At 50.4% G+C, this 25,709-nt stretch overlaps 1 protein-coding gene across 2 annotated transcripts in view; it reads right to left on the bottom strand.

Annotated features, from left to right (window-relative positions):
• Positions 1-25,709, bottom strand: part of BRWD3 (bromodomain and WD repeat domain containing 3) — a 1,513,493-nt gene that overhangs the window by 266,770 nt on the left and 1,221,014 nt on the right. For both annotated transcript variants that reach the window (XM_085607835.1, XM_085607833.1), the window contains one exon: positions 15,796-15,874. In XM_085607835.1, the coding sequence (XP_085463961.1) occupies positions 15,796-15,874 (79 nt within the window). The remainder of the gene's footprint in view (positions 1-15,795; positions 15,875-25,709) is intronic.

Raw genomic sequence — 25,709 nt, 5'->3', positions numbered from 1 at the left:
GTGGCCAGCAACCTCACCAACCCCAGAGGACCTGGCTACCATTTGGCTCTAAGCCCCTGGGACTCCCATGAGTAGAGGCTCTACTCAAGAAACCTATTTTTAACCCCTGGCAGCAGCCCGGAACCGCGGACCCAACACACTCTGCACCAGCCAAGCCTGGCCAGTGCCGGAGTGGACAAAGACCCTGAGGACGACCCCACGGCGACTGTGACCCCGAGTCCGGCACCCAAGGACCCCCCTCGACATCCCGGAGGAAGCCTGCAGCCTCAGAACCAAGTGCCACCCCAACCGCGATCAACCAGAGGGTAAGATTCCCGACGTCAAAAGGCACCCCTGCACCCGGCGCCCTGCGGCCCCCTGTGCCCAATCCCGGGGTACCCACCTAACTTACAACTACCCAACTTACCTCTCAAAGTGGTGGTGGCACCTGAAACATCCTCGTCCCCGAGCCTGCAGCCTTTTTCCAAACCGGAACATTCCCATTGATTTCCATTGAGCGCCCGAAGGCTCAAAAGCACCCTGCACCCAGCCGCCCGAGTGGCCCTGGCAGTGCCCTCTCTACACTAACCTACTTCCCCACTTGCCCTGAGTGAGTGACCAGGAGCCCAGCTCCCACAGCCGCGTGGCTTGCCAGACAGCAGCCACCAACCAAGGCCCCCCTATCCCTCATAGGATAACATTGGGCCTAACTCTCTCTGCACCCGGCCGTCCTGAAACCGCTGAGGGTGAACCAACTGTACCTACCTGACACTGGGGGACCCCTGAGTCCATGCCCGGAATTTCAACTCTGCCAGTCGAGTACTTACCCTTAAACCGCTAACTTCATTTTCCTCATAGGGTAACATTGACTGGCTTTTTCTTCAAAAATCTTCTAAGTGTGAACTTTTCAAAACTGCAAAAATTCACCAAAAATCCGCCAAGTGACAAAAACGAATTTACTCACCTGCTCCTAGGTGAGCTCCCAGTGCTGGATCTTGGTGCCCAGCCCTGACCCTGAAAAGTGTTCACAACTATACTTACCTCTAACTCATTTTTCTCCCATAGGAAACCATTGTCTGCTTTTCTGTGAAATTTCTTCTAAGTGTCTATTTTTGCAAATTTGAAATATTCTTTTAAAATCGTACCATTTCTGCAAACGAAATTACTTACCTGCTTTTGATAAGGACCCCAGTCCTGGGTCTAGGCACCCAGTCCTGGATTACTAAAGTAACGATAAAGTACTCTACCTGCAATTTGAATTTCTTGCCATAGAGATCCATTGAATGTTTTCTTTGAAATATTTTCTAAGTGCTAACTTTTGAAATAGCTAAATATTATTTAAAAATCATTACAGTTATTAAGTCGACTTTCATCACTTGATTCTGAATACTGACCCAAGGCTGGTTCTAGGAGCCAGACCTGGAATTCCAAAAGTAATCTGAAAAGTAATTTATTACAAATAACCTGAATTTACCATTGAGCTCAATGCATTGTTATGTTTAGGAAATAGGATTGTTTATTGCAACCAACTGTGACTGTTTACACAAATTTATTGCTTAAGACAAAAGTATTTATATCCAACCTCTCATTCTGAGAAAGTATATTTTTACCCCCTTTGTGGTTCTAAAAATAAAACAAGCATATATTTTATATATATAAACCATTGGCCTAGAGTTCAGTTATTGAGTGTGTGAAACCATTTGCTGACTGAGTGTGTACAATAAATGCTTTACACTGTCCTCTGGTACTGCCTTACTGCTCGACCAAGCTACCACTTTTGAGAGTAAGGTCATACCTAACTTTGACCTCTATCAGCCTCTGGGGGACTGTGGACTCTGTACACCCTGTACCTATTAGGGAACAGTATATACAGAGCCACTTTCTCACAGACCTCCACATACGTTTGCCATAGAGAACTTGATCTGGTTTATATATCGGATTTAATAAAAATTAGCCCCTTACTGCTATGGCATAAGATATGGACTTCTGAGGCAACCATTTATAATAGAGCCATCCTGCTAGACTGTATGAGATTAGAGAGATCGAAAGATATCAAATGGATTTCCTTTATAAAGGAATTCCTGACAAATATGGGGTGTGTAGGATATTTTAATACCCCATCCTCGCTATCCTCGATCTCCAGAAAGGCTTTTAAAAAATGTTGTCTTGTATTTCTGGAGTCCAAACGGTGGCTTGAGGAGAGGAATAAGACATCTGTATTACATCATCATCTAATATTTCAGGGATCTGGCATGCAGCTTTACTTATCTCCTGAGCTTTCCTGTTAAACTAGGATGTTGTTAGCTCGACTTAGAACTGGTTCTTATTATAGGATGTTAACCTTCCCGGAAAATAATGATTGGTCGTCAAGTTTAATTAAATGCCCCTGTGATAACCTTTCTACGCAAACAACAATACATTGTGTTTTATTTTGTAAATTTTATGCCTGGGGAAGAAAGAGATTTTTGATTCCACTTCTTAAGATTTGGGGCCTGAGACAGTGTAAACCTGCTTATGTAAAGCTGCTGCTACTAGAAGATGAATTGACCATTAGTGCTGTATCAAAATTTTTAAAATTTGCAATTCGATGTAGATCCTCTATGAATTAAATTTTGGCTTCTCATTTTTAGGTTTTCCCTATTATGTAGTACTCAGATTGTGATGTATTTTGATCCTTTACTATTGTGTTTTTATGTATGTATTTTTAATGTGCTTTTATGGTTTTAACAACTGAAATCGAATAAAGCTATCTTTGACTTTGACAACCTTTTATATGTAGCATGACATATGTAATCTATCATTAATTCCCTTTGGAAGCATGGTATCTAGATGTTTTATCCAATAGACTTCGCTCTGTAACAATTTGAGGTGGTTGTTTACCCCTTGTTGTATTGGAATGTGTTCAACCACTTGAAACCTGAGTTGGGATATAGAGTGGTTTGCTTCTACCCAATGGGTTGCCAATGAATAGTTCGGGTTTCTGGTTCTTATTCGACTTTTATGCTCGGTGAGACGAATCTTAATTTTGCGTTCCGTTTTGCCTACGTACATTTTGCCACATGGGCACTTAATGCCGTATATTACGTTACTCACATTACAATCACTGGTATGTCTCAATATTATTTATTTTCCCGTAATAGGGTGTGTCAAAACATTTCCCAAAATTACATTGTTGCAGTGTGAACAATTAGAGCATTTTAAAGTTCCTTTAGGAGATATCGGTGTTTTTGAATCTTTAGCTGGAGTTAAGACAGGGGCGGCCTTAGGCATGTGCAAGCTGTGCACCTGCACAGGGCCGCCAAACCCCAGGGGCCGCCTGGCCACGAGGAATCAGATACAATACATATTCGTGGCGGCCCCTGGCAGGGATTTGGCGGCCTCCGGCTTCCGCCCAGCCCGGACCCCCTCTTCCGGGGCCCCCTACCTACGCTCCCTGCAGAGGGCCACCAAGAGCCTAGAGCCGCCCCTGGTTAAGAGTTCACGTAAGTTTTTCCCCCTTGTGTAGGCATGTAATGGAAGATCCCGAAAGATGTTGTTGAAATCTGGTTCATGAGCCAAAAGTTCCCATCTTTTGTTGATTATTTTCTTAATCGCTGGAGAACTCGTCGTGTATTTAGATACAAATACGATATTATTCTTTTTTGGTACCGTAGTTGTGGTAAGAAGTTCCCTGCGCTGTTTCTTCGTAGCTCTGTCCACACAGTCTTGCAATGTTTTTTCTGGGTAACCTCTTTGATGGTACTTATTTTTGTATTCTTCAATTTTGGCTTTGTACTCTTGGGAGTTAGAAAAGAAACGCTTAATTCTAATGAATTGTGAATACGGAAGGTTTTTAATGAGACTAGTTGGATGAAAACTTGAATGATCCAGCGCATTGTTGCGATCCGTGGGTTTAGTGTAGATCGAGGACTGTTTCCATCAGCTGGTTTGAAAATTGTTACATCAAGATATTCATCGATTTGTGTGTGAATTTTATGGGTGACTTGGATCCTGGGGTTGTATGAGTTGATTGTCTCAATCATGTTTTCCAGTTTTTGCCTTGAGTCTTTCCAAATTAAAAAAATGTCATCAATAAAGCGACAATATATGTGAATATTGGCCCACCACTGAGGGTTGCTCATGATATATTCATGTTCAAAAAGTGCCATAAAGATGTTTGCGTACGCCGGTGCCCCCGAAAAACCCATGGAGGTTCCCGAGAGTTGGGCGTAGTATGTGTCATCCCATTTAAAATAACTATGATGTAAACAAAAATGCAACAGCTGTAAAAGAAACACTTTGTCAACATCAATGTCATCTCTTTGTAGTATTGCCCATTCAACTGCCTCCATTCCTGCCGTGTGTGGTATTGAGGTGTACAGTGCCACCACATCAATGGTGCAAAGTAACCAAGATGGCTGAATGTCTGTTTGTATGTTCTCCAATTTGATGAGAAGATCAGTAGTATCCTTAACATATGATGACCAATTTTGCACACATTTCTGAAGATAGTGATCAAGATATCTTCCAATGGGATCAAACAATGAACCACATCCTAATACTATGGGTCTGAATGGTGGTTTTTTCAAATCTTTGTGGATCTTGGGTATCATGTATAAATGAGGTCTTCGTGTATTCATTGTTGTGAGGAATTGTTTAGTGGATTAATCTATCCAGTCCAATGATACCAAAGACTTAGTTGGCCTGAGATCCTGCCATTCAGGGTCTCAGGCTGTCTGCTCTCTCTTTAAAATGGACTTCATGTACCCTAGGTACATACCCAATTGGTAAGGATCACCTTATTGGACCCTGTACAGTGTACCCTAGGTACCCAGGGCATAGGTGTACCCTAGGCCTCCCAGGGGCTGCAGCATGTATTATGCCACCCCTGGTCTGGCCTTCCAATCAGACACAACTGGCTGATCACTCAGCTGGGGCAAGGTCGTGTAATCACCCCTTGTTTAGATATAGTATACCTATATCTACCCTTATATATAGACACATGTGTACCTATCAGCCACTCCTATGGCAGGCCTTAACAATCCTGGAGGCAGAGTGCTTGGTAACATGTGAGATGGTGCTCTAGCATGAGCTGAGCCTGTCTGCAGCTTTCGGAACCATGTCCTTATAGCTGTTCTATGATATAGCCTACCATATACTCTTAAAGTACCTTATAATCTTAAACGTTTATGGTAACTATGGTTTGGCTTTATCAAAACATGTCGTGTAAGGTGTCTAACACTTTGGAATAATACCCCCATACCATTTCTGGTGATGAGGATATTATTCCTCCCTTCTAGAGGGAGAGACATGTTAAAATCCTACTTTGCTGTTCAACTCTCCCCAAAGCCTCAGCATCACAAAATGGATGCTGCTGCCACAGACACGAGTCTGACCTCCTGCAGCTGGGAGCCCTCCCAGCCAGGGAGGCCTGGACAATAGGTTTCCTGCTTGGGGAGGTGCTAGCACCTCCCCAGACAGACTTTAGTGTATTGGGGCAGGGAGGGCTGAAAGGAATGAGACATGCCTGGGGCACACAAGGTGCTCCATGCATAGTCCAGTTCAAACCGGTGCTGGGGCACTCCAGCCCCAGCTCTGGCGCGAAACTGGACAAAGGAAAGGGGGTGTAGCCACCCCCTTCCTGGTCCCACCCATAGGAGGGACCTTGCAGGTAGCCCAGCCCACTCGCCCAGTATATCAGTAGGTAGCTGAGCCCTGCTAAATTAGATTAACCTGAATCTGCAACTTGAACAGAAACTCTGGACCTTCGACATTCGACCTCAGGAAGAAGACTGAAGAAATCTCCCTTGTGGCCAAGGAGTGACCACCCTGGGCAACCAGGCACCATCCAGCGACCGCTGCTTGCTTTGCGACTGATCCTACGAGGGACGACTGCAGAGACTGACCAGCGCCGAGACTTCCAGACACCTCTGACTCAGATCCACCTCTGCAGCGAAGCTGAGACCCGTGGAGGCGACGAGGGACGTGGGACCGGCGACTTGGGAAAAGTGGCTAGTAACTCACTAGCGCGACTTCTGAGGCTTCCTCGATGCTGTGCTTGGGGAATTGAGAAGCCCCAATCCCGAGCACCATCTGCATAGAAGATCAGCTCCCCACACTTCACGTGTTCTGCGTGGGGCCCTTCTGCACCTGATTTGCTCGACGTGTTGTCCGGTTGCTGGCCCGTTGGCTAGTAGCCTCTGCGACGACGAACCTTTGTTTTCACCTCGCTGGTCCGGCTCCTCCAGACTGGCACCCGCTCCTCTGTGAAAGAGAAGCACCCCAGGCCTTCCTGGTCTGCACCAAAAGCAAGTCCTCCATCCTGCGTGGGTTCCGCTTGCCAAGGCTTGTTGGGTCCTAGCTCGACATCGACGCCACTGACAGCAAGAGCCTTCGTGGGACAGCTCATCTCCTGGTCGTCCTCGACGCCTCCTGGTACCCGAGGCTGCTGCAACAAGCTTCACCTCTTCACCTGCACGACATCGCCTGGTTCCTTCCCGGCTCCTGGCTGGTGACCTAGACTCTGTCCCTTCTGCTTGCAGGTATCCTTCCTTCTTGATCCCATCCTTGGGATCCACCGGACACTCTTCACTGACTGCCTGTCAGCAACTTTCCTTCAGGCATCCATAGAAGTCAACGACGAAACCCGACGCAAGTTCACACCTATGCACCCGCAGCCCGTGGGCTAGGTAACTTGAGTACTCCGGTGCTCACAAGGGTATTGACTATCCTAGGGTCTAGTTTCCGAGTCTCGACTTTCTAGCTATTCCAGAAGTGTCCTAAAACTGTTAAATTCTAATACTTACTGATTCTATCGACTTTTACGCATTACGCATGAGTGTTTCCACTCTGCACCTGAATTACGTGGGCCTCCCACTTCCTAACCTTTGGTAGTATAGTGTAGCCCCAGCGATTCCCAAGGCCTAGGCCTATCCTGTGTTCGTGACAGTGGTTCTTATACCACTTACTTAGTATATGGTTTGCGTGGCCCCTAGGGCCTAACTGTATTACTTACCTGTGTGACTTAATGTATGCTTAAATAAGACTGTGTTGTACTTACCTCGAATCTCATACATAATAAATACATTCTATTTTTATATATAGCTGTTGTGGTGCCCTTTCATTTGGTATTCAAGGGATTACATATGGTATAACAGCTGGCTTCACATGCCATTCAGCGTTTAGCCTAAGACTGCTCTTGTCCATGCTACCACTAGGATAGCTGGTCTATAAGGTTGACTTTACAACCAATCACCATAGGGCTGTTTGGACTGATACAAGGTGTACACTAGAACTAGTGACATCATATATCAGGCCAACTTCTCACAATCCCTACGTGCACCAAGGAGAAAAGGAGACAAAAAGTCTACCAAAGGGTAGTCAAAAAGTGACTAAGGTATGTGCTCTAACCGGATCTGCGCTTGCTGGCGCGGAACAGAAAAGAACTGACGTCAGCGCGCATGGGTGGCGCCTAAGTAGTCTCCGTGACGTCATCTCGGCACATACGACGCCAGCGACGGACACGGAGCTGCACAACGTCACCTACTGACGCGCAGGGGTACTGCTAGTGAAAAAACTTTCTGGATCCAGTCTGGCGCCTGGGGATTATTCTAAGGTAAGGAATCTATCACTAACGTGTCTCTTTCAGACACATTAGTTAGTGATAGATTCCTTACCTTAGAATTACCCCCAGGCGTCAGACTGGATCCAGAAAGTTTACATCAGCAGTACCCCAGGCGCGTCGGAAGGTGGCGACGTGCAGCTCAGCGTCTGTTGTTGTCGTCGTGGTCGCCGAGATGACGTTGCGGCAGCTACTTAGACGCCACCCTCGCACGCTGACATCAGTTCTGTACACGACTTTCCGTGCTAGGAACGCAGAGCCATGCAAGATACTGACCACTGGTGCCTTGAAACTAGGGCCCTGAAAGGTATGACCTTAACCATAGAAATCAGTTCGCAGAACGCGGAGGAACGGCTGGGGCGGTAGGGAATCTATCACTAACTAATGTTTCTTACAGATATTTTATCAACGAAGGTAAGTAACTTGTTCATCTGAAAGAAACATGTAGTGATTGATTCCTTACCTTACAATACATACCCCAGCAATACCAACCCTGGTGGTGGGTCTGCAAACCAAGATCACACCAGGAAGTCCCAGAGAACAGATTGGCCAAAGAAGCCGTCTCTCCAGGCTTGGCTGTCCAGGCAATAGTGCTTAGTAAAAGTGTGCAGCGAGGCCCACATAGCTGCCTGGCAGACGTCTTGTAAGGGGACACCACATCCCAATGCCGTAGTGGCAGCCGTCGTCCTGGTGGAATGGGCGCGCAGCCCCAACAGAAGCTCTTTCTAAGCCAGAGAATAACCAGCTTTAATCTCACAAGACAACCCATCTAGAGATAGTCCGCTTGTGTACTGCCCGACCTTTCTTGGTGCCAACGTATCCAACAAAGAGCTGGTCATCCACACGGAACTGTTGTGTGCGGTTCAGGTAAAAGGAGAGCGCACGTTTTGGGTCCAGACGGTGGAGCCTCTCTTCCTCTCTGGAAGGATGCGGAGGCGGAAAGAAGGTGGTCAAAGTGGTGGTCTGCCCGATGTGAACGGCAGTGACAACCTTTGGCAGAAAGGATGGACGTGTTCTGAGTACAAACTTGTCCGGATGGACAGACAGAAAAGGAGGTTTACAAGAGAGCCTGGAGCTCACTCACTCTCCTAGCGGAGGTGATGGCAACCAGGAAAGCAGTCTTCAGAGTAAATAGACGTAGACAACAGTTGTAAAGAGGCTCAAAGGGAGCGCACATCAAGTATGTGAGAACCAGGTTCAAGTCCCACTGTGGCATCACAAAAGGAATAGGAGGGAAAAGGTGAGTAAGGCCTTTGAGGAATCTATTTACCACAGGAGACTTGAAAAGAGAGGGCTGATCAGGGAGCCTGAGAAAGGCAGAAATAGCATAAGGGTAGCCCTTGATAATGCCCACAGCAGAACCCTGCTGGACCAAAGAAAGAAGGAACAAAAGGACTTCTGAAAGTGGGGCAGAAAGGGGATCCACAGCCTTTGCGGTGCACCATACCACAAATTTGTTCCACCTGCAGGCATATACCAACTTAGTGGAAGGACGCCTGGCTGCCAGAATGACATCACAAACTTCAGGAGGCAAGCCGAAAGGAATCAACTGCTGCCCCTCAATTTCCACACAAAGAGGTGGAGACTGGACAGATTCCGGTGGAGGACTGTCCCCTGCTGCTGTGACAGAAGATCCTCGAATCGGGGGATCGATGGTCATACTAAGTAGCTCGGGATACAAAACTCTTCGAGCCCAGTCCGGAGCCACAAGAATGACATGGGCTCGGTCGCGCCTGATCTTCTTCAGCACTCTGGGCATAAGTTGTATAGGCGTACAACAGACCGCAACGCCACTCGCGACGAAAAGCGTCGCCTAGCGAGTGCAACCTTGGTAATTCCAACGCGCAGAACTGTTGACATTGCGCGTTCTCTTCGGTAAGGAATAGATCTAACCAAGGCTCTCCCCGCTGTTGAAAGAGACCTTGCGTCACGTCCGAGTGAAGACGCCATTCGTGATCCATCATGCACCTGCGGCTGAGTTCGTCCACCCTGGCGTTCAGTGAACCTGCCAGGTGTTGAACCACCAGGGAAATGCCCTGATTTTCAAGCCATGCCAAGAGGCTCAGAGCCTCCTGACATAGGGTCCACAGCCCCACCCCGCCCTGTTTGTTGCAGTACCGCATGGCGGTGGTGTTGTCTGTGAACACCTGCACTACTCTCCCCTTGAGAGAGGGAAGGAATGCCTTCAGTGCAAGTCGGATCGCCCGGAGCTCCAGAAGGTTGATATGGAGCCCCATCCCAGGAGGGACGCATCCGTCACCACTGTGTGCTCCGGTTGGGGAAGGGAGAGGGATCTGCCATTGACCCAATGCCGGTTTATGAGCCACCAATGCAATTGGTGTGCAGTGCCCTGTGAATCTGGACGAACTCGGTGAGGTTCCCCTGATGCTGTGCCCACTGGAACTTCAGGTCCCACTTCAAAGCCCACATATGCCATCTGGCATGATCAACCAGCAGGATGCAGGATGCCATGAGGCCCAGCAGCCTCAGGGTTATCCTGACCGAAAGCCAGGATAGAGGCCAAAAGATCAGAATCAGAGTCTGAATATCCTGGACTCACCGTTCGGAAGAATAGAGCAGAAAGTGCGTCGTATCCAGAACCGCTCCGATGAAGAGGAGCTTTTGTGAGAGAATCAGGTGCGACTTCAGCACATTGATGGAGAACCCCAGCAAATGCAGGAGGTCGGCCATAGTCTGGAGGTGGGAGACAACTGCCTGGGGTGAGCCCACCTTCAACAGCCAGTCGTCGAGATAGGGGAAGACTGGAACCCCTGATCCGCGCAGATGAGCTTCGACCACCACCATCACTTTCTTTCGTGAACACCCGAGGGGCGCTGGTAAGGCTGAAGGGGAGCATTGTAAACTGAAAGTGCTCGTGGCCTACCGTAAACCGCAGGTAACGCTGGTGCGTCGGCAGGACGGGAATATGGAAATATGCGCCCTTCAGATCCAACGCTACCATCCAGTCTCCAGGGTCGAGGGCAGACAAGACCTGAGCCAGACTTAACATCTTGAACTTCTCCTTCCGGAGGAAGCGATTGATGTTCCGAAGGTCCAAGATAGGACGCAGGCCCTTGTCCTTCTTGGGCACCAGAAAGTAGTGGGAGTAGCAACCACATCCTACTTCTGGCACCGGAACGCGCTCGATGGCCCCCTTGGCCAAGAGGGCCACGACTTCCTGTTGAAGAAGTGCCAAATGATCCCCTGACATGCGGTGGTACTGGGGTGGCATGGCTGGAGGGGTAGTCTCGAAGGGGAGTGAGTAGCCCCTTCGAACTATTTGTAAAACCCACCTGTCCGTAGTGATGGTGTGCCAGTGGGGGAGGTGATGGCGAATCCTGCCGCCCACTGGTGATTGATGGGCCTGAAAAACTGGACTAGGCAGCGGTGGTGGAGGTGTACTGACCCACCCGCTGGCCCCCTGACCCACCTTGGCGGGTCCGGCGGCCACGCTGAGACTGGTGTTGCGCAGGCCTGTGGCTCTGAAGCGAACGTGTCGGGACGCCCCTTCCGTGGCCATGAAAGGAGCGAAAAGCAGAAGGGCGAGTGGCCGAAAGGCCCAAGGACTTTGCCGTAGCCCGCAAGTCCTTAAAACGCTCCAATGCACTATCTGCCTTGTTGCCAAAAAGGTGAATGCAATCAAAGGGCATGTCCATGAGAGTGTTCTGGACATCCCCAGAGAAACCAGTTGTCCTCAGCCAGGCGTGGCGGCGGAGCGCCACTGTTGTGGAAATCGCCCTGCCCAGTAAGTCGGCGGTGTCATGACCACAACGGATTGTGAACTTGGCTGCATCCCTCCCTTCAGATTGGCACCCAGAGGACGAGGAGGAGGACTGGGAGGGGGTCAGGTGACACTGTGACCGACCAGTTGGATTATGCCCCGGACTGGAGAGAGGACCTGAGGGATGCCAGTGGTCATGATACCTCCCCTGACCTTGGCATGTTGTCTCCTCCTACCACGGCTACGGAGGAAGGAGCTTCCTATGCAGTGGTGTTGCGTAGGGCAGCCGAGGCTTTCCACCTCGAGCTCCCTACAGTGGCGGTCAGGACTAACCTGACAGAGGTGCTTCGGAGCCCCTAATGCCATTTAATGAAGCCCTAAAGGACGTCCTTTTGGGCACCAGGTCCAGTCCTGACACTGGATAGGATGATTGCCCGACGCCACCTCCCGGCCCGGGGTGACCCCACTTTCCTCTCCCAACTCCCCACCCCTGAGAGCTTGGTGGTCCAAGTCTCCACTTCCAAAAGCGCATTCCCTAACGCTCCACCGGATAGGGAATCCAAGAAGCTGGATTATCTTGGGAAGATGATTTTTTCTTCCGCCATCTTGGGACTGCGGTCGGTAAACACTGCATGTCTGTTGTGCCGTTATTCCCACTCTGTGTGGGACACGGTTACGCAAGTGCTGCCTCAGTGTCCGGAGGCGGCCCGGACCATACTCTCCCAGGCTGTTGCTGCCGGGAGGGACGCAGCATAGTTTACCATTCGTTTTGGGCTGGATACTGCCGACTCTCTAGGTAGGACGATTTCCACGTCTGTAGTCCTTCGCCACTACACCTGGATGAGATCGACTAGCTTTTCTGGGGATGTCCAGAACACCCTTATGGACATGCCATTTCAAGGCCGTCGCCTTTTTGGCCACAAAACAGACAACACTCAAGAGCGTTTCAAGGACTCACGGGCTACGCCCAAGTCCTTGGGCCTCTCCAGTCACCCTGCGCAGTCTGCTTTTCGCCCCTTTCGTGGCTACGGAAGGGGTGCCCCACTACGTCCCGCCCAGAGCCACAGGCCGACGCAAGTTCCCCAACCTTGACGCAGCTGGGGACATGGGAGCCACTGCCGTGGTTGTCTTGGCCAGCGGGCGGGTCAGTCCACCAACCCCCCCCTTTGCTTCCGCCTCCAAATCTTCCAAGTCCGACATTTCAGGCCCATCAATTACCAGTGGGCGACAGGATCCGCCAACCCATCCCCCACTGGCGCACCATCACGTCGGACAGGTGGGTTTTGCAGAAAGTCCAAAGGGGCTACTCCCTCTCCTTCGAGACTCTACTGCATAAACAGCCAAGTCCAGAGAGATGGCTTCTTTGGCCGTTCTGTTCGCCAGGACTTTCTAGTAAGAACTTGGTTTACAGACCCACCTCCGGGGCTGGTATTGCTGGGGTATCTATTCTAATGTAAGGAATCTATAACTAACTGCTTCTTTCAGATGAACAAGTTAGTTACCTTCGGTAACGATAGATCTGTAAGAAACATAGGTTAGTTATAGATTCCTTACCTCCCCACTTATCCTCCCTGGTCTGCAAACTGATTTCTAGGGTTAAGGACATCCTTTCAGGGCTCTAGTTTTGTGCACCAGTGTCTTGCATGGCTCTGCGTTTCTGGCACGGAAAGTCATGTACAGAACTGATGTCAGTGCGCGAGGGCGGCGTCTAAGTAGCTACCGCGACGTCATCCCGGCGACCACAATGCCGATGGAGGTGGAGCCAACATGCCAAGGTCAGGGTGCCAATCTGACCTGAAAGGGACCCTAGGAGTGAACAGGGGCACGAAAACCCCAACCGGCGGCAGTTCCGGCATCATGCGACGCCGGTCCAGCTCCGTGTACACATCAGGATGGAGGCCGGGGTCGACGCCGGCCGGGGGCATGACCGGCGTCCGGTGCGGTGCCCAAGGAAGCAGCGCCGGTGGAGGTGTAACTAGGTCAGCCAGCGCTGATCTGGATCCATGGGGGCCCTGCGGTGCTGGGGCTGGAGCCGCAGTTGGAGAAGGCCTAGGACCCCCAACTGAGTCTGCTGGGCCCGAAGGCACGTCAGCGGAGTCCGGCTGCCCAAAGATGGCATGCATTGCCTCGTAAAACTGACTAAGCTGGGCATAGGTCGCTCCGGGTCCCGGGAAGGGAGGGAAACTCGGAGTCGGCCCTTCAGGCTCTGCACGCAGAGCTGGGGAGGGGCCCGCCTGCATGCCTCGTTGCGCCAGCTGACAGACGGGGAGAAGTCGAAGAGCGACAATGCTTCTTCAACTTCTTCTTGTTCTTCGACTTAACTGACCCCCAGTGCGAAGACTTGGATGACGAGTGGCGATGGCTCCGTGACTGGTCCCTTGACCTCCCTCGTGACCGGGACCTCGAACGGCGTGGAGCCGACTGCCGGCGCACAAGACGCTTTCGGGACCGCTCCCGCAAAGACTTCGGAGCCATGGTCCTGCAGTCGGAGCTCGACTTGGGGTCGTGGTCGCGCTTCAAACAAAAGAGGCACACCCGGTGCGGGTCCATCACTGACGTCAGTCGGGTACAGGAACCGCAAGCCTTGAAGCCGGGCATCCCTACGTGCACCAGGAGTTGGTAGGACTCAAAAAGACATCGGCAAAAGTCGCTCAAAAAGTTCAGTCAAAAAGTGACTGGAGGTACCTCTCTCTTCCGAATCTGTGCTGGCTAGCGCAGAAAAAGAAAGAAGTGACGACAGCGTGGGAGGGCGGAATCTAAGTAGCTACCGCGACGTCATCCCGGCGACCACAACGCCAACGACGGACGCGGAGCTGACCGATGCCACCTTCCAACGCGCAGAGGTACTGCTGACGAAAAACTTTAAGGATCCAGTCTGACGACTGGGGGTAATTCTAAGGTGAGGAATCTATAACTGACTGTTTCTTTCAGATATAAGCGTCAGCAGGACCTATGTGAAGGCGATGACCTGCATTGGGTTGTTACCAGTTAAGTTGGATGGAGAGTCGGCAACAGAGCAAGCACTGGTGTAGGATCTTCTACCATGCTGATGATCACCAGCTGAGATTCTCAATCACTCAATCAGGGTTTTGTAAAGGTGTTGGGGGGTTAGGAGGTAGAGGTCAGCTGCTGATCCGTCAGGTTGTGGAGGTTTAGTCGAAGACCCAGGTCTTGAGGTCCTTCCTGAACGGGGTCAACGATGCAGATTGCCTAAGGTGGAGTGTTCCAGGTCTTGGTGGCGAGGTAGGCGAAGGATCTTCCTCTGGTCCTGGTCTTGTGGATTCGTGGGACGGAGACCAGGGTGAGTTGGGCGGAGTGGAGTTGTCTGGCGGATGTGTGAAAACCCAGGCGGTGGTTCAGATATTCTGGTCCTGCATCATGGAGGGCCTTGTAGGCATATGTGAGGAGCTTGATGGTGATTCTCTTGTTGATAGGGAGATAGTGGAGTTGTTGTGTCATGTGACTGCGGCGGGGGATGTCGAGGACCAGTCTAGCTGCGGCGTTCTGAAGCTGAAGAATCTGCTAAAGGAGGATGGCGGCATAGAGACCTACTGCTGGAGTGGGACTGGCATCTTGAGGTGAGTTATCTTGCCTGAGGTACTGCTTCTTCTTGTCATTTGATGACTTGGAGTAGGACGACCATGATTTGGACACTGATCTGAACTCGAACAGCACCAGGCCAAACACGCATCGCATGGCTGCCATTAACAGCCTTACAAAATGGATATTTGTTCATGGCAGGAGGACGACAAAAGTTTTGAAAAACTTAGTTTTATTTGGTAAAATGTTCCAATGAGATTTACTTCTGAGCTGCGTTGAAGAGCCTGGAAAAAAAGGAAACAGTAGGCCTGGGTGGCACTTTATGGCTCCACTCACATCACAAACCCAACAAAATTTACGGGGGAAGAAGACTTACTGCTAAATTCCCATATCCAATCTGGTGCCTGGGTATACTTAAAACTTGAGAAATCTGCAGGTAGAAGTATTCATCAGAATGGAGTATTTTTATCAACACACAATCTTGACCCAATCATCCATGTACTCTGAGAGGCATACAACTCTTATTGCTTTAGAAAACACATCAAACTCAAGCTTTTGAAATTAAATATCCTGTTTGATTAAGCACATATTTTCTTTAGGCTGTCACTTAGGGTTCCACCAAAGGAAAAATAAGAAAGGCTAATAGACTAGGTAGAAACAAAGCATATTTCATTTTAAGAGTAACCCTAGAGGAGCTTTTCAATCACAGAAAAATCTACATGCAAATTGTGTTAAGAGAACAGAGAAAATTGATATTTTAAGATGACTAGTGCTCCCCTGAAGAACTCTGAAGAGCGAGGAGATCAGGTAGCTATTGCCAGATAGCACAAAGAAAGATGACTGACAGAGTAAAACTGCTCTGGATCAGTTTGTGCTTAACTATCTGCTGGACTATGACTATCTTGCAGACACTCAAGGACATGTACTTTGAATTATGATGGTCATGGTCTCTTACCGCCTGTCCAGTAGAGTTCCAATTTTCTTCGGATTTTACTTTATCATAGATCTCCAAGATATCTGTGCAACTTTGGTCTCTGAAAGCAATAGAACACATTTTCTAAATGTTAAATTGAAAGCAAAACAGTTTCCAATAGCAACCTTGGTTTTCTTACATTAGTCTTGGCATCTCTAATGAGTAGCTTGTGAGCTACTGGTTGCTTTCCAGATGGCTGTAAGAAGCCGTCCTGTGTGCAGCCCAGCCTACTAAATTAGAAACTACTGCTTAATTGAATTAATATATGTATACCAAAATTGAAAAGTGCATATTCGAAAAGAAAATGTGTGTATTTCCAGAACTCATCAACTGATGTTTGGAGAAAAAAAGTTTCATTTCCGATTGAATTTCTGTTGGTCTTAGCCCTCTCTGCAGGGTCAACCCCAAACGTGTTGCCTTTACCCTCCTGTGTTATGAAACTGTTTTTTTGGTGTTAAGGACTCTGTGCACTTCACCACTGCTTACAAGTACTACAGTACTTGCGCTCTACCCCCAAAACATGGTAACATTGGCTTACACACATTCGACACATTTAATTTACATGTAAACTCCTTTGGTATATTAAATGCTACTAGTCGGCCTGCAGCACTCATTGTGCCACCCCACCCGCTTAACTATCCTTTAAAAACATGTCTCAGGCCTGCCATTGCAGCCTGGTGGCAGTTTTAAACTGCCATTTTGACCTGTCAAAATAAACCTTTTGCCAGGCTTAAACCTTCCTTCTTAATACATATAAGTCACCCCTAGGGAAGGCTCTAAACAGCCTATAGAGCAGGGTGCAGTGTATTTAAAAAGTAGGAAATGTACCTTTAACTTCTACATGTCCCGGTAGTGGAAAAACTCTTAAATTAGTTTTTCACTACGGCAAGGCCTGTCTCTCCCATGGGTAACATAGGGTTTACCTTATTACATTTAATACGTGATAACGTTTGTGAGAAGTTGGCCTGGCATATGCTGGTCACTAGTTATAGTGGCCACCTTGCACCAGTCCAATTCGACTCTTATGGTAGATAGGTTTAAGACAACCTTTTTAAGAAAGCTATCCTAGTGGTAGCTGTGGGGAGCAGCCCTCAGGCTAAGTTTCTGAGGAATGTAAAGCAGCTTGTTCTACCTTATAATCTCTTGAATTACCAAATTAAAAGACACTACACAGGTATATATATCAAATATATATGTATTTATTGCTAGACACACTCTACTAATCTAGTTAGGAGATTAGAAGTCAGGAACATATGCACAAATCAATGTTTCACAACAAATTAAGCACTTATATGGCTGGGGCCCTAGGGGCGTACCAGACCATATACTAAAAAAGAGGTATAAGAAAAACAACTTGAGAAGGGAGAAGGCCTAAGGTCTTCAGAAACGCTGGGGCCTCACTAGTCCACCCAAGGCAGGTAAGTAAAGGACCCACGGGAGACGCATGCAGTGTGAGAACACAGCCGCGGATCCCAATTGACTTCAATGGAGCAAGTCACGGTTGGAATTTTAAAGTTTTACGGTACTTCGGGAGAGTCTACAAGCAAGTCACTTACAGGGTAAGTAGTTCGAGAGCCAACACACACAGGAGCACCGGAGTGCACGAGTTACCTCACCCAGGGAAGCTGGGTGCATAGGTGTCTTTTGGTGTCGGGTCGCGGCGTCGTTTTCAATGGGAGCCAAAGAAGACTTGCTGCTTGTGAAGACAGGAGAAGTGTCCGGTGGAATTTAAGGCTGGATTCGGAAGAAGAAAGACCTGAAAGCAGAGGGGACAGTGTTCAAAGTCACTTGCCAGTGACCCGGGCCCAGGAAGATGGATGCCCACAGTTGTCGGGTGATTTCAGGTAATCACGGGTATCTTGACTCTTCAGCCACGAGATCCAGGAGGCGTCGACGACTAGCAGGAGCTGGATTCGGAGTGTCCCACGAAGTCTGCAGCTTACTGAGGTGTCGGCAACCAGATTGGAGCCAACAAGCCTTGGCAACAGCAAGTCTTGTGGAAAGTGAAGAAAGTCAGCAGTGCAGACCAGCAAGGTCTGAGGGACTCATCCAGCAAGGGTAAGTCAGGGCAGGCCTGGAGCAACCAGGGGAGCCCTTTGGTTCAATAGAAAAGTCTTCAGAGGACCCACAAGCCAACGGGCAAGGGATCGCGAAGGCGCCTCGGGAGGATTCACTTCACAGGAGCCCACGGTCACTCGGGACGTGGTAGGCCTCTGATCTTCGGTGAAAATCCTGCTGGAGGCTTGGACCACACGTGGTCCAATGCACAAGTTCGTAGAACGTCGTGAAGGGATTGCACTCGAAAATAGTGCACGGTACCCGGGTATTGCTGTTCCTCGTCACTCGTGGGGTCCACTCGCCTCAGCTCTGCTGGGGAATCACGATAGCCATTGAGAAGTCAGGAAATCCACTTCCGGGGCTGCAGGGACTTTGGCGGGAGCGGGAAAGTTTGCGACCGTTGATTCAAAGTTTTGGTGCCTGCCAAGCAGGGGAGTCAGTCCTTGACTCCAAGGGAGATTCTTCAGTCTTCCACAGGTAGTGGAACGTTGAAGGTCCAGGATTCTTCTTCTGAGCGTCGTCCAGGGATATCTAGTTTGCAATGGCCAGGGTTCCCTATCTTATACTAAAAGAAAGGGAGGGATTAGCTCTATGACCACTCCTCTGGGAGGTTCAGGGGAGTGGGTGGTTACACCCACTTCCCTTTGTCCAGCTTCGCGCCAGAGCAGGGGTTGGTAGCCCCTGAACCGGTTTGAGCTGGCATATGCACAGAGGAGCCTACTGCTCCCCCAGTGCAGGACTTCAAAGCACGCTAGGAGTGCACCCACCCAGCCCCAATACACTAAATCCTGTCTGGAAGGTGGTGACACCTCCCTGTGACAGGATGCCTATTGTTGGGCCTCCTCCACTGTGAGTTTCGGTCAGCAGCAGGAGGGCAGCCCAGTGTCTGTGCTGGTGGCATCCATTTTGTGATGCCAGGGCTCTTTCAGGAATCTACCGTGTTTCCACAGTGGGTACATGTCTACCCCTCTAGAAGGGTGGGAGCATACTACCACACCAGTTACTGGTGTGGGGGTATGATTCCAAAGCGTTTGACACCAAACACGACATGTTTTGATGCAGTCATCCCAGAGTTAGCATTTACAGCGAGGTTATAATGCACTTAAGAGTATATGGTTTACCCGCATCCACAAACAGCCACAGAGAATAGACTCTGAGGGCTGCAGAGGGGCACCCCCTCACACGTAAACCAAGCACCCTGCCCTCAGGATTGATAGGGCCTGCCTTAGGGGTGGCAGATAGGCTTATATGTGTGTGTAGAACAAGTTACTTACCTTTGGTAACGATATCTGTAAGAAACATTAGTTAGTTAGATTCCTCAACTTAGAATATCGCCAGGCGTCAGGCTGGAACCGGAAAGATTTTTCATCAGCAATACCCTTGCGCGTCGCTAGGCGTTGTCTGCGGCTCCGTGTCCATCGTCGTGATCGCCGGGATGACGTCGTCGGAGTACTTAGATGCCGCCCTCGCGCGATGATGTCAGTTCTTGTACATAGCTTTCCGTGCCAGGAACGCAGAGCCATGCAAGAGACCGACACTGGTGCCAAAAGTCAAGGGCCCTGAAAGGGATGACCTCAACCCTAGATATCGGTTCGTAGAACGGGGAGGATGGGTGGGGCGGTGAGGAATCTAACTAACTAATGTTTCTTACAGATATATCGTAACCGAAGGAAAGTAACTTGTTCATCTGAAAGAAACACGTTAGTTAGATTCCTCACCTTAGAATAGATACCCCAGCAATACCAACCCCGGAGGTGGGTCTGCGAACCAAGATCAGACCCGAAAGTCGTGTAGAACAGAACGGCCAAAGAAGCCGTCCCTCCGGACTTGGCTGTCCAGGCAATAATATTTGGCAAACGTCCTGCAAGGGGACTCCCCGGCCCAGAGCAGTGGTAGCCGCTGTGGCCCGAGTGGAATGGGCCCTCAGCCCTACAGAAGTTTCCTTTTTAGCTAAGGAATAACAGGCCTTGATACACAAAACGACCCACCGAGAGATGGTTCGCTTGTGCACCGCCCGCCCCTTCTTAGCGCCCACGTAGCCAACTAAGAGTTGGTCGTCCACCCGGAACTGTTTGGTGCGGTCCAGATAGAAAGACAGCGCCCGCTTTGTGTCCCTCTTTCAAGGGATGCTGAGGCGGAAAGAAGGTGGGCAATGTAACAGACTGGCCGATGTGAAAGGCAGTTACCACCTTAGGGAGAAAGGAAGGACAAGTCCTGAGAACAACTTTGTCCGGATGGACAGAAAGGAAAGGAGGCTTAGAAAAGAGCCTGGAGCTCACTCACCCTTTTAGCAGAGGTGATGGAAACCAGGAAAGCAGTCTTAAAAGTCAGAAGACGAAGGGGACAATTATGAAGTGGCTCACAGGGAGTGCACATCAGATAGGTCAATACTAGATTCAAATCCCACTGAGGCATTACGAAAGGGACAGGAGGAAACATGTGAGTAATGCCCTTAAAGAATCGAGAAACAACAGGGGATTTAAAAAGAGAAGGCTGACCATGAAGTCGTAAGAAAGCAGAAATAGCCGAAAGGTATCCTTTGAGGGTGCCCAGAGCAGAGCACTGCTGGGCCAGGGAAAGAAGAAAGAGGAGAACCTCAGAAAGAGGTGCGGAAATGGGATCCACAGCCTTTGCTGTGCACCATGCCACAAATTTGTTCCACCTGCAGGCATATACCAATTTTGTGGAGGGACGCCTGGCTACCAGAATAACATTACAGACTTCAGGAGACAATTAAATGGCATCAACTGGCGCCGCTCAATCTCCACGCATGGAGGTGGAGGCTGGACAGGTTCGGTGGAGGACCGTCCCCTGCTGCTGCGACAGAACGTCCTCCTGAAGAGGCAGTCGAATCGGGGGATCGATCGATAGACTGAGTAGCTCAGTATCTTCGTGCCCAATCCGGATCCACAAGGATGACTTGGGCCTGGTCGCGCCTGATCTTCTTCAGCACTCTGGGCAGAAGTGGTATAGGCGGAAAGACGTACAACAGACCGCAACTCCACTCGCGACGAAAAGCGTCTCCGAGCGAGAGCCGCCTTGGAAATTCCAACGCGCAGAACTGCTGACATTGCGCGTTCTCTTCGGTGGCGAATAGATCTATCCAAGGCTCTCCCCACTGCCAAAAGAGGCCTTGCGCCACGTCCGAGTTCAGACGCCATTCGTGATCCATCATGCGAGTTCAGACGCCATGGCGGGTAAACAACGTTTACCACGCAACCTTTTCCCCGCAGGGAATCACAACGCGGTCGTTACAACGACCGCGTTGTGATGTCACATACCATTACTCCGCAAGTCGGAACAACGTCTTGCGGAGGAGGGGTGGGGGGGGGGGGGGGGGAGGTGTAGGATTTAAAATCCAACACCTTCCCTAGTTTCTGCACAGACTGGAGTTGGAGTAGTAAATTATACTATTCCAACCTCCAGCTCCCCCCTCCGCAAGTCGCTGTTCCGACTTGCGGAGTAATGGTATGCGGAATCACAAAGCGGTCGTTGTAAGGACCGCGTTGTGATTCCCTGCGGGGAAAAAGACGGCGGGATGATGACATAGATTCGCCCTGGCTTTCAGAGAGCCCGCCAGGTGTTGAACCACCAGGATGATGGCCCTGATGTTCCAGCCATGTCCAGAGGCGCAGAGCCTCCTGACAAAGGGTCCACGACCCCACCCCGCCCCGTTTGTTGCAATACCACATGGCGGTGGTGTTGTCCGTGAACACCTGCACTACACTTCCCCGAACAGAGGGAAGGAACGCCTTCAGTGCAAGCCGGATCGCCCACAGCTCCAATAGGTTGATATGGAGCCGGGACTCCGCCGGAGACCAGATGCCTCTGATCTCCGCCTCTCCCATGTGGCCCCCAAATCCCATGAGGGACGCATCCGTCACCACTACGTGCTCCGGTTGGGGTAGGGAGAGGGATCTGCCACTGACCCAATCGCGGTCCGTGAGCCACCACTGTAACTGTCTTGCAGTGCCCTCTGAGATCAGGACATGGTCGGACAGGTTGCCCCGATGCTGGGCCCACTGGAACTTCAGGTCCCACTGCAGAGCCCGCATCCACCACCTGGCGTGATGTACCAGCAGGAGGCCATCAGACCCAGCAGCCGCAGCACCAACCTGACCAAAACTCAGGACAAAGGTTGAAAGATCGGAATCAGAGCCTGAATATCCCGAACCCGCTGTTCCGGAGGATAGATCCGGAACTGTGCGGAGTCCAGAACCGCTCCGATGAAAAGGAGCTTCTGGGAGGGACTCAGATACGACTTCGGCACGTTGATGGAGAACCCCAGCAAATGCAGGAGGTCGGCCGTAGTCTGGAGGTAGGAGACGACTGCCTGGGGCGAGCCCGCCTTCAACAGCAGGTCGTCGAGATAGGGGAAGACTGGAACCCCTAATCTGCGCAGGTGAGCTGCGACCACCGCCAGCACTTTCGTGAACACCCGAGGGGCACTGGTGAGGCCGAAGGGGAGCACGGTAAACTGAAAGTGCTTGTGGCCTACCGTGAGCCGCAGGTAACGCCGGTGGGTCGGCAGGACGGGGGATGTGGAAATAAGTGGCCTGTAAGTCCAACGCTACCATCCAGTCTCCAGGGTCTAGGGCAGCCAGAGCCTGAGCTAAGGTGAGCATCTTGAACTTCTCCTTCCGGAGGAAGGTGTTGACGCTCCTGGGGTCCAAGATAAGGCGTAGGCCCCCTTTGCCCTTCTTGGGAACCAGAAAGTAGTGGGAATTGTGAGAAGTTGGCCTGATGTATGATGTCACTAGTTCTAGTGTACACCTTATATCAGTCCAAACAACCCTTATGGTGATTGGTTGTAAAGTCAACCTTATAGACCAGCTATCCTAGTGGTAGCATGGACAAGAGCAGTCTTAGGCTAAACTCTGAATGGCATGTGAAGCCAGCTGTGATACCATATATAATCCCTTGAATACCAAATTAAAGGACGCCACAACAGATATATATATATAAAATTAAGTGCATTTATTCTAGTCAAACCCTCAGCACTCTTTATGAGATTCGAGGTAAGTACAACACAGTCTTATTTAAGCATACATTAAGTCACACAGGTAAGTAATACAGTTAGGCCCTAGGGGCCACGCAAACCATATAGTGAAGAAGTGGTATAAGGACCACTGTCACGGAAATAGGATAGGCCTAGGCCTAGGGAATCGCTGGGGCTACACTACACTACCAACAGTTAGGAAGTGGGAGGCCCACGGGATTCAGGTGCAGAGTGGAAACACTCACGCGTAATGCGTATAATCGATAGAAATAGTACAGTTTTGGAATAGGACACTTCTGGAGCAACTAGAAAGTTGAGACTCGGAAACTAGACCCTAGGATAGTCACTACCCTTGTGAGCACCGAAGTACCCAAGTTACCTAGCCCACGGGCTGCGGGTGCATAGGCGTGGACTTCTATGGATGCCTGAAGGAAAGTTGCTGACAGGCGGTCAGTGCAGAGTGTCCGGTGGATCCCAAGGCCTGGATCAAGAAGGAAGGGTACCTGCAAGCAGAAGGGACAGAGTCAAGGTCACTAGCCAGTGACCACGTGGAACCAGGAAGGAACCAGGCGATGTCGTGAAGATTGCAGGTGAAGGGTGAAGCTTATCGCTGCAGCCACGGGTACCAGGAGGCGTCGAGGACGACCAGGACCAGGAGGCGAGCTGTCCCACGAAGGCTCTTGCTGTCGGCGGCGTCGAAGTCGAACTAGGACTCACCAAGCCTTGGCAAGCGGAACCCACGAAGAACGAAGGACTTGCTTCTGGTGCAGACCAGGAAGGTCTGGGGTGCTTCTCTTTTGCAAAGAAGTGGGAGCCAGTCTGGAGGAGCCAAACCAGCAGTGAATATTTAAAGGTGTGTCGTCACAGAGGCCGCTAGCCAACGGGCAAGCAACCGGACAGACGCAGCAAGCAGGAAAATGCAGAAGGGCCCCACGCAGGACTTGTGGAGTGTGGGGGGCTGATCTTCGGTGCAGATGGTGCTTGGGGTTGGGGCTTCTCAATCCCCGGTGCACAACTTCGAGGGTACCTCAGAAGCTGCGCTGGAAGGTACTCACCACTTTTCCCAGGTAGCCGGTCCCACGTCTCTCGTCGCCTCCACGGATCTCAGCTCGGCTGTGGATGTGGATCAGGGTCGGAGAAGTCTGGAAGTCAAGGCTCTGGTCGGGCTCTGCAGTCGGTCCCTTGTAGAACTTTAGCAAAGCAAAGGGTAGTCTCTTGATGGTGCCTGTTTGCACAGGGTAGCCACTCCTTGGCCACAAGGGAGATTCTTCAGTCTTCTTCTTTCGTCGAATGTCGAAGGTCCAGAGTTTCTGTTCAAGTTGCAGGTTCAGGATAATCTAATTTCCTGGGGCCCAGCTACCACTCTTATACTAATCTGGGGGGCTGGGTTGCCTGCTAGGTCACGCCTTATGGGTGGGACCTGGGAGGGGGGTGGTTACACCCCCTTCCCTTTGTCCAGTTTCGCGCCAGGACTGGGGCTGGTGTGCCCCAGCACCGGTTTGAACTGGACTATGCATGGGACACCTTGTGTGCCCTAGGCAGTGTCTCGTTTCATTCATCCCTCCCTGCCCCAATACACTAAGGCATGTCTGGGGTGGTGCTCGCACCTCCCAAGGCAGGAAACCTATTGTCCAAGCCTCCCTTGCCGGGATCACTCCCAGCAGCAGGAGGTCAGACTTGTGTCGTGGCAGCAGCATCCATTTTGTGATGCTGGGGCTCTGGTTAACTTTAACCGGGTAAGTAGGTTACAACATGTCTTCTCCCTCTAGAAGGGAGGGATAATATCCTCATCCCCAGAAATGGGATGGGGGTATTATTCCAAAGTGTTAGACACCTTACACGACATGTTTTGATAAAGCCAAACCATAGTTACCATAACCGTTTAAGATTATAAGGCACTTTAAGAGTATATGGTAGGCTATGTCATAGAACAGCTATAAGGACATGGTTCCGAAAGCTGCAGACAGGCTCAGCTCATGCTAGAGCACCATCTCACATGTTACCAAGCACTCTGCCTCCAGGATTGTTAAGGCCTGCCATAGGAGTGGCTGATAGGTACACATGTGTCTATATATAAGATAGGTATAGGAATACTACACCTAAGCAAGGAGTGATTACACGACCTTGCCCCAGCTGAGTGATCAGCCAGTTGTGTCATAATGGAAGGCCAGGCCAGGGGTGGCATAATACATGCTGCAGCCCCTGGTAGGCCTAGGGTACACCTATGCCCTGGTTACCTAAGGTACACTGTACAGGGGCCAATAAGGTGATCCTATCCAAATGGGTTATGCACCTAAAGTACATAGTATCAGTTTAGAGAGAGAACAGCAGGGCTGTGGGTCTGATTAGCAGGCCCACAGCCACATCTAAGTCGAAAACCAGTAAAGCAAAAGCAAAAAGTGGGGGTGAACATAGAAAGCAGACCCTACTCTCCTACAGGAATGACAACCACAACCTACTTCTGGACCAGGAACGCGCTCGATGGCGCCCTTGGCCAAGAGGGCCGTAACTTCCTCCTGCAGAAGTTGCAAGTGATCCCCCGAAATTCGGTGGCATGGCTGGAGGGGTCGCCTCGAAGGAGAGGAAGTAGCCCCTTCGGACGATTTGCAGCACCCACCTGTCTGATGTGATGGTACGCCAGTGGAGCAGGTGATGGCAAACTCTGCCTCCCACTGGCGTGGAATGGGCCTGAAAGCTCGGACTAGGAGGGCTTTGAGGCGGATGCTGCTGGGGTTGATGTGGACGGACCGGCTCGTTGTCCCCCTGGTCCGCGACCACGTTGGGGCTGGTTCTGCGGCCTGTGGCTAGACGGACGTGAGGGGGCGCACCTTCCTTGGCC

The sequence above is a fragment of the Triturus cristatus genome, chromosome 5_2 (genome assembly GCF_964204655.1).
Source record: "Triturus cristatus chromosome 5_2, aTriCri1.1, whole genome shotgun sequence".
Lineage (NCBI taxonomy): Eukaryota > Metazoa > Chordata > Amphibia > Caudata > Salamandridae > Triturus > Triturus cristatus.
The sequence above is the reverse complement of the archived record's forward strand: the minus strand, read 5'-3'. Positions and strand labels throughout refer to the sequence as shown.